The sequence below is a fragment of the Triticum urartu genome, chromosome 2A (genome assembly GCF_056163025.1).
Source record: "Triticum urartu cultivar PI428250 chromosome 2A, HENAU_Tu73, whole genome shotgun sequence".
Lineage (NCBI taxonomy): Eukaryota > Viridiplantae > Streptophyta > Magnoliopsida > Poales > Poaceae > Triticum > Triticum urartu.
This window is the reverse complement of record NC_141874.1, coordinates 578,108,284-578,117,581: the sequence shown is the minus strand read 5'-3', so window position 1 is coordinate 578,117,581 and position 9,298 is coordinate 578,108,284. Positions and strand designations below refer to the sequence as shown.

At 45.4% G+C, this 9,298-nt stretch overlaps 1 protein-coding gene across 3 annotated transcripts; it reads right to left on the bottom strand.

Annotated features, from left to right (window-relative positions):
* Positions 1-982: 982 nt before the first annotated feature.
* LOC125538865 (Pentatricopeptide repeat (PPR) superfamily protein) lies at positions 983-4,963 on the bottom strand. Of its 3 annotated transcripts, none has more exons than XM_048702170.2 (4): positions 4,454-4,963; positions 4,156-4,373; positions 3,886-4,061; positions 983-3,772 (listed from the first exon to the last, which is right to left on the bottom strand). In XM_048702170.2, exons 3-4 carry the CDS (start codon positions 3,961-3,963, stop codon positions 1,778-1,780), a joined length of 2,073 nt encoding a protein of 690 aa, XP_048558127.2. In that variant the 5' UTR covers positions 3,964-4,061; positions 4,156-4,373; positions 4,454-4,963; the 3' UTR covers positions 983-1,777. The 3 variants fall into 3 exon arrangements, with proteins under 3 accessions (XP_048558127.2, XP_048558129.2, XP_048558128.2); XM_048702172.2 differs by having other exon boundaries at positions 4,194-4,373; XM_048702171.2 differs by having other exon boundaries at positions 4,477-4,963.
* Between the last annotated feature and the right edge of the window lie 4,335 nt (positions 4,964-9,298).

Sequence of the window (9,298 nt, the reverse complement as noted above, 5' to 3'; positions counted from 1 at the left end):
GGGTATATGGCCGATTGAAAAACCCAATCGATCCTTTCACAACCTTACGTTACTTTTTCTCCTATGTTCTTTTCTTTCCAGCACCTAGCTCGTAGCTTCTGCCTGGGTTTGCCCAAAGCTCTCAATGGTAAATATTTGAAGAAGTACTATCCTAGCATGTGGCAAGAAGCTTGATGGCACTATATGGCTGATATGATTTCAGATATCGCCCTAAGCAAAATTTGACCGATGTGTTATTTAGACATCGCCCTAAGCAGTTGATATGGCCGGTGAAGCGGTTGACATCGTCCTAAGACATTGCCATGGTGTTTTTGGTAAATAAAATTACACCAAAAACAGGGGGCATGTGTTGATAGTCTAATTTGGATCTGGCTGCCCAGATTATTTAGTTTTGATGGCCAAGCTAATGGTTTGAGAATGCACACATGGTTGCAAGTACAGAGGCTACGTGCAGCAGGATGGATGGAACAAAATTGTGTGTTAGAGCTCACGCATGGAGAGAAAAAAGGAAAGAAGTCTGGTTTGGAAAATTGAAGATGGAAAAGATTTTGCATAATCAGCTATTCTGCCAAAACAGAGCTAATATGAAAAGTCTACTAGTATTGGGCCCAGGCTGATGCTTTTACAGAAAGATTAGGAAAAGCCTTTTGGCTTATGTGCCAAGGAAACAGCACGTCAGGAGTCCAACTCCAATTTGCCAAAAACCAGGCATACCTTTATATATGTGGGTATATGGCCGATTGAAAAACCCAATCGATCCTTTCACAACCTTACGTTACTTTTTCTCCTATGTTCTTTTCTTTCCAGCACCTAGCTCGTAGCTTCTGCCTAGCCCTAGCAACCCTAGGGTTTGGCTGATCTTTGCTGTTTTGCATTGAAAAACGGTCGGTTTACCTCCACGAAAGCGAGGAATCAGTGCTGCTGCGCGGATCAATTTCTCACAGCAACAGCAACCTGAAAACCAAACCATGCACCTGAAGGAGAATCCCTTGCTCGCACATTCATAAATTCCACAAGGCCGCACCATGCAGCCTAAGGCAAAACTACACCTGAAACTCGTCGGTTCCAGCAACAGAATCAACAAGTGCTTAAACAGCACACCGAACTGGTAGCAATGACACATCTCTTGCTAAGATCTGAACATCTGTCAGTAAGTAGTCAAACACTCAACTACAGAACTAACTGCAAAAACTTAAGAGCTCTTGCCACCCAGAACATCTCCTACACTGACTGCAAAAGAGCGACTGCTGCGTTTCTCTGCTGAAAGAGCAAGTTGCTGAGAATAATCTGGTAGGGTTGGCTTGAAATGACCGAGCATGCTGTAACTAAGAGGCTGGAAATCAACCACGGCATCCTTATACTCCAAATATAACCGAGCAGTGCCAACATGATCCTACACATCAAAGGTTCAAAACTTGTTGGACCACAGCACACCTACATAAATTCAAGATATCGTACAAATTCATATGTGCATCATACTGCCACAGAAGCTGCTGCTACCGCGAGCAGTGATAACCATGCATCAACACAATTGATCATCAGGGACATGAATAGAGCATACTGGGCACAACCCACATAGGTTGCAGCATAGTGTCACAATTTATGAAAATAGAGACTTCTCCCTCCAACGGTTTGCCCAATTCAAATGTGATCCACTCTCTAGAATTACCAGACTTTGATGATATGTTACATTGGAGAAGAATGCTGCACTGCTGGGCTATGCAACAGAAAGTGTTTCCAAAAAGCAAGAGAATTACAGCACTGTACTCGGCTTTATCTATTTGATGCCTGCCCATGTCCTGAAAGCTCGGACATCATCAATCCTTTTGCTCTGAGCTTCTGTTTTGTCATGCAATGAATTCAAGTTCCTATACAGATTCTTGTGCAGCTTCAGAAAGACCTGCCTATATTTCCACTTGTCGCAGTAAATATTATGGGTTGACATGTAACTTATAACCTCCATCACCCTTGAAAAATAGCCACCTTTCAGGAAATCCAAAACTAAGCAGTCAAGCAAATCCCTATCCACAGATATTTCTCTGTACTCGTGTCTGCGTTTTATTTCTCCCCACAGTATGGTAATCTCCCTATACATGCTTAATGACGAATATCCACACAGTATATGGCAAAAGGTATGCAGATTGGGTCTAATATTTTGCTCTCTCATGCGTTTATATGTGCCCAGAGCATCTTCCATCATGTTTGCCTTGCAGAAGAAAAGAATTGAATTATTGAACTCAAAGGTTAAGTGGTCTCCAGGGTTATAGTGTTCAGTTTCTTCAACCAAACTGGAAAGCAAAGATGATTTAGTTTGGGGGATCTCATCCTTGACTATTTTGGCAATGTCCTTTATGGTAAATGATGGACTAGTATGAAATTCCGCCATGGTAGATGCTATTTTCTGTATCTGTTGGAGAAGCGAATTGAATTCTTCGGGTTTATGATTATTCTCGTATTCTCTGAGAAGAGACATGTAAGTACCAACCCCGACTGGAATCTCAGCTGACTCTAAAGCATCCAGGATATCATGAGAGGCATGCAACCATCCCATCTGAATGCATGCATTAATCACATCTGAAGCAGAAATTCCCTTTAGTTCTTCCTTATGCAATGTAATACAGAAGCTAGACAATGCACCCAGTTTCTTTGCTTTCACACAGCCTACGATAAGTTTAGCAACAGCCTTTTCACTAGGAACAAGATTTCCACTGATAGGAACAACAAGTCCAGACTGGTATTTTGTATCTAACACAAAACCTTTGTCCAATTTTGTGGGGTCAAACATTATTCTGTATCCACTTTTTAGGTTACCAGAGCCAATTTGTATCACACCTTGTTTCTGCACATCATTGTCGGAGAAAGTGCATGACTTTTGTTGCCGATACAGATCGATTATAAGATCTGCAGCAGCATCCATGTCATTACCACTGAATTGCAAGCTCAATAAACTGTCGTAAAAATGTAGATATTGCTGAGAGAATGGCAAAGAGGAGAAAGAATTGATGCTTCCTTTCATGGTCATCAATTCATCTCGCTGCCCAACCATTTGACAGACCCGGCTAGCGACCGCCATTGTATTCACATCAGCCACAACCCCGACCAATGACATCAGCTCCATTATTTTCTGGGCTGTGATGATGCATTTGAAGTTAACACAAGACTCCAAAATCATATTGAACAAGGTGACATTGTTCTTTATTGGGTCCAATTTTTTCAGCTGTCGCCTATCTGAAATTTGATCCAAGAAACACTCGCAGGTCTCAGCCAGAACATCAGCTGCAAGATAGGATCCTACTTGTGACTTCAACATGTGCAAAAACACCATGCTCAACATATCAGCGTCAGGAAGCTTGCCGCTCTCCAGTATGATCCTAAGGACTGCAGAGGCAGGGACAGGTGTCTGATCTCTTGCAAGTGCCAGAGCTAGCCTTGTCAGCGAGCTAGAGTTGAGAAGATTGCTGTTACACTGATAAACTGACAGAACCAAGTCATACGCTCTCTGAAGCCACCTTCGACTAGATGTGTACGACAGTGACACAATCACACCATTCAATACCCTTGGCTCGGGAAGGCCATGCAGGCTTTTATAATTGCCAAATGCTCGCAGCGCCTGGTCGACATTGCCATCCTTGAGAGCAACATCGATCGTCCTCAGTAGAGTTACACGGGATGGCGCTTCCCATGGCAGAATCGAGCCGGCAGTTGTTCTCATGGGAAGACACTGCACAGCTAGAACGCGATGCCGCCTCCATGGACCCCCGCCGCAATTTGCCTAGGACAAGTGCAAAAGCATTTATCTTAAATTCCAGTTGATTAAGAAGAAGAGAAATTATGGAACCCAAGTACACTCGAATTTTACATTGATCACCAAGGTAGTGCTCTTACAGTGAAGGCAGCTCCGGCAGCCCGAGAGAAAAATGGCAGCCTGCAGCAATGGCGGCACGCCCGGAGCAAGATCCTCATTGCTTCAATCAAGCATAGACATCACGCTTGGAAGGTGAACCGGAGAGAGGGGATCATACAGAACAATCCAGGAAATATGAAGCGGTGGACTGATGCAACTACACAAACATGGAATGGAATATTATAGAGATTTGTTAACTACTAGAAAAACATCGAGATCGAAACTAGGAGTTACGCGCTGCGAAACCATACATTATTGGAGGCCTGAGAGGTGAGATTGAGGCGTGAACCTGGCTGGCCGCATCCTCCGCCCCCCGTCGCAGCACGACGGCGCCGCCCAAGCGCGTCTGCGCGGGGATCTCCGTCCTCCCTCGATGCGCTGACGCCGCGCAGCCGTAGCCCGAGATCGCCTCCGAGCTCACCTGCTAGCTAGAGGCGTCGCCGCCGGCTCGTCGTGGGTGCCTGGCCGCCTGAGATGGGATGGGAGCTGGGGGTTAGGAAACTAGATGGGCTTTATCGGGGCATGGAGGCTCAGGGAGAGAAGGCCAACCACTCACGGGCCGCAGCCCACACCTCACTCGTCGTTCTCCTCTTCCGCGCTGATGATGGCGCTGAGGGAGAATCCCCTTCCCCCCAGCTCACCCGTTCCTCCCGCCGGCTCCTGAATCCGGCGACCGCCCAGGCCTCCGTTTGCCGGCGCTGTATAAAAGAAGCGTCGCGTCATCCTTCCACCTCCAGCGGACTGGCGTGGCGTGGACCGTGGAGTGGATTTGAAGACCGGAGAAGCGGAGATCCATCCAGGGTGATTTCATTTCATTTTCTCGGTACGGAATCCCTAAGGGCTTGTTTGGTTCCACAGGATTTTAAGGGGTTTGGAGCAGATTGGCAGGAATTAAATCTTCCGCAAGTCAAAATCCACATCAAATCTCTCTAATCCTCTCCAATCCCCTTGTGGTGGGGATTAACCGAACAAGGCCTAAGGTGTTTTATCTTGGATTGTTGTAAAACAAAAAAATGTATATAATCCCTCTAAGTACCACGTTTTGAAGGCATATGCAACGCAAGTCCTTAAACTGACGCCACAAATGTTCGTGGACATGTTGGGAGCCATCCAACAATTACGGCAAAATTTCTCCGTTTGTCTGGTGGCTGCGCCCACATCTTCTGCCCCGGCCTCCATCCGCCACCGCACCAGTGGCCATAGCGGCAGGCTACGCTATCCTTGGATCCCTCACCACGTCATATCACAGGCAGGCACGCATGAAGGTGGGCAGGTAGGCGGACATGCGCTCGCACAGCCAGGCAAGCTGCCCTCGTCACCGAGGTGTCTGGCGTCTCCATGACGGCGCCGTGAACCAAGGAAAGGGTCTATGAGGGTCGGGGCTCGCCAGAAGTGAGTGAATCGATGACGAGCCATCGGTTAGATTCCAGTCGATGAGGTTATCTCCCACTCGGTAGGCCCACGGTGACCTAAACCCAACAGAAGCCCATGGGGACCCAAGCCCACATTCATCAGATACGAATATGCCAACCAGTATGTTGGAGGTGTGGTCACTTTGGACAAACTACCTGAGTGGAGATCCCTAGACTCGGTTCAAACCAAGAAAAACATATCCTCACTTGGCGGCAAGAGTTCAATAGCCAGTAACATTAATTGGAGTGTTACCACAACCATGAAGCATGGTGCTTCATCCACTCATTAAGGCGCTCGCTACTGCTAGTAGTGGGCATGTACTGTTAGGCTTAAATTCACCTGTAACGTAGCATGCAAGGGGATAACCAACTCTATATAAGCACCCTCATCATCGGGTTATGGGTTCGGAACTTTGTACTTTCAAACTCATACCGAAGAACACTCACCCCGGATAACAAGACTAGGGTTTTTACCTCCACCGTGAGGATCCTAAACATGTATACATCCTTTTATCAACCCCCTGTGTCTCACTAGAGACTAGACTAGGCCTCATTCCTCCCCCTATCTTATTGTCGATCCACCGTGAGGCTCGAACCCACGACCACAAGGTTAAGAGCAACGTCATTTATCTTGGGGAGTATCCGGTACTTCAATCGGCTCGACCAAGGTATCCAGGTCGATAAAAGAGGTGATCTGACAGGCAACTTCGATAAAGGTTTCCATATGATCTTCAAAGTGTTGGTCCTCTAGATTTCCTACACCAACTCATTTCAGCTTCCCTTCATTTATCATGGTATGTGTACCCGAATGAGAGCAAGAGCAACATCAGCTCCACACCATGTAGAGGATTTCTTCCACCTTGACACTCGCCCTGGTAGCTGCCCAAGTTGTTCCATACATGCAGACAGATCTTCACCAAGCTCTTCTCCAGGATGCAAAGTTGCATTCATCTTCTTCATAGATTCTTTCACTTGGGATGTGCTGTTATTTGCTGATTCAGCACATTCTTTCGGTTAGATAACAAATTCAGCAACCCGAGTGGATGCCCAAGGAGTATCTGCGATATCCATCATGTATGCTTGAAGTTCCTTCTGCACCCTATGTGCCTCTATTCTTGGATCTAGGCAAAACACTACACAAGGGAATTCAGAACATTTAATGGAGTAAGAGCAAGTTCATGAACTTCATTTATCAAAATTCACTCGGGAAGAACATGCAGGTTTACCATCGAGCCTCTGGTTAACATCATCCAACTAGCCTACCAAGAAGGTCTTAGTTTCTGCCATGCCCCGAGTAAGATCATCGAGATCCTTTTCATACTATTTTATTCTTTTCCATAAGATCAGACATGTCGAGATACTTCATGTACCATTCCTGCTCGGAAGCTTTAAGGTCATTGATTTCCTTCTTCGACACCGCAACTTCGTCCTAAAAGTGTTGTTTGAGCTCTTTGGTTTCTCGAAGTTCAGACAGTCTCTCTTCAACCCTTTGAGTTTTCACTCGGTTTTCTTCCCAAGCTTTGGCTAGCATGGTGCCCTTGTCCTCCAGAGCCTTTTTTTGCAGATTCTACACACACACAATTCCACGATCATTTGGTTAAGAGTGCATTTTCAGCATGAACCTCTGTTGAGATTGTTACACTCAGAATCCGGTTTTAAGATTAGTTTGAAGTTCACTTGGATAACAAAGTTTACCTCCCATGGCGACCTTCTCCTTCTCCAACCGACTGTTCTTAGTTTGCTCTTTGTCGAGTTCTTGGTGTACCTTTTCCAATTCTTTTTCCAGCTCCAAATACTTGGAGCTAAGTTCACATGATTTCTACACAAGATAAAGACAAAATTTAAGTAGAGTCCAAGCGTTTACAATCAAACACTCGGAGTCTTGGGGGCTATACACGATGAGTGATACGTCTCCAACATATCTATACTTTTTGATTGTTCCATGCTATTATATTATCTATCTTGGATGTTTTATATGCATTTATATGCTATCTTATATGATTTTTGTGACTAACCTATTAACCTAGAGCCTAGTGCTAGTTTCTATTTTTTTCCCTTGTTTTTGAGTTTTGCGGAAAAGGAATATCAAACGGAGTCCAATTGACCTGAAAATTTACAGAGAATATTTTTGGAAAATATAAAAAATACTGGAAAGAAAAGATATCGGAGAAGAGTCCCGAGGCCACCACAAGGGTGGAGGGCGCCCCCACCCCCTAGGGCGCGCCCTCCGTCCTTGTCGTCACCTCGTGGGCCCCCTTGACTTTTCCGCGACGCCAACACCTCTTATAAATCCCCAAAACCCCAGAACAGAACCTAGATCGAGAGTTTCGCCGCCGTAAGCCTATGTAGCCACCAAAAACCAATCGGGACCCTGTTTCGGCACCCTGCCGGAGGGGGAAATCATCACTGGTGGCCATCTTCATCATCCCGGCGCTCTCCATGACGAGGAGGGAGTAGTTCACCCTCGGGTCTGAGGGTATGTACCAGTAGTTATGTGTTTGATATATCTCTCTCGTGTTCTTGATTTGGCACGATCTTGATGTACCGCGAGCTTTGCTATTATAGTTGGATCTTACGTTGTTTCTCCCCCTCTACCTTCTTGTAATGGATTGAGTTTTCCCTTTGAAGTTATCTTATCGGATTGAGTATTTAAGAATTTGAGAACACTTGATGTATGTTTGGGTGATCAACTTGCGGGTTCTGTGACCTTGTGAACTTATGCATAGGGGTTGGCACACGTTTTCGTCTTGACTCTCTGGTAGAAGCTTTGGGGCACTCTTTGAAGTTCTTTGTGTTGGTTTGAATAGATGAATTTGAGATTGTGTGATGCATATCGTATAATCAAACCCGCGGATACTTGTGGTGACATTGGAGTATCTAGGTGACATTAGGGTTTTGGTTGACGTGTGTCTTAAGGTGTTATTTTAGTATGAACTCTAGGGTTGTTTGTGACACTTATAGGAATAACCCAATAGATCGATCAGAAAGGATAACTTTGAGGTGGTTTCATACCCTACAATAATCTCTTCGTTTGTTCTCCGCTCTTAGTGACTTTGGAGTGACTCTTTGTTGCACGTTGAGGGATTGTTATATGATTCAATTATTTTATCATTGTTGAGAGAACTTGCACTAGTGAAAGTATGAGCCCTAGACCTTGTTTCGAAGCATTGAAATACCATTTCGCTCACTTTTGTTACTTGCTACCTTGCTATTTTTATATTTTCATATTACAAAAACCTATATCTACCATGTCGTGGGTTTTTCACGGCAGATGTCCTTATGAAAGGACTTAGTCGTGGAGCCATCGCAACGGGTTAGCTTAAAGGGGTTAAACCGGACAAGGGGACATGGGGATTTTTATACTAGTTCGGCCCCTTCGAGGAAGGTAAAAGCCTACGTCTAGTTGTGAGTGGTATTGCTAGGGTTTCGAAGGCCAGGGAGCGAATCCGCTTTTTCTGGCTCTTGAGTTGTTGTCTCCCTCCTGAACCGCCGCCGGGTCATCCCCTTATATACACGGGTGGCACCCGTCGGTTTACAGAGTCTCGAAGCCGGATCATAAACGTTTCCGGTTCGGTCTCTACACTTCCTATCTTACAAAGCAGGTTACATGATTAAGACGGTTTACATCTACAGGCCTTAACTCACTTTTGGGCCTTGGGCCTTCGTAAAGCGCCATCATCTTCACATCTTCATGGGCTTCTAATCTTCATAAAGTTAATCCGGCTACTCCTGGCCAGTTTACGTCCAATAGTAATATCCCCAACATTAGGCCCCAGATTGATTTGAACAGGTTTCATGTCAATCCTTAGTAAAAACTTCGTCTTCCACATCTTCTCGTATTTTGGTAAACTGCCGTGATGTCATCTTCTCAGATCGTGATAAACCGTCGTGACGTCATCTTCATTAATGGTTCTCCGATAATCGAGGCGACAACTTCGCCTCACTTCCAAGTTTTGGCTCCTCGATTTTCACGCCTAACACC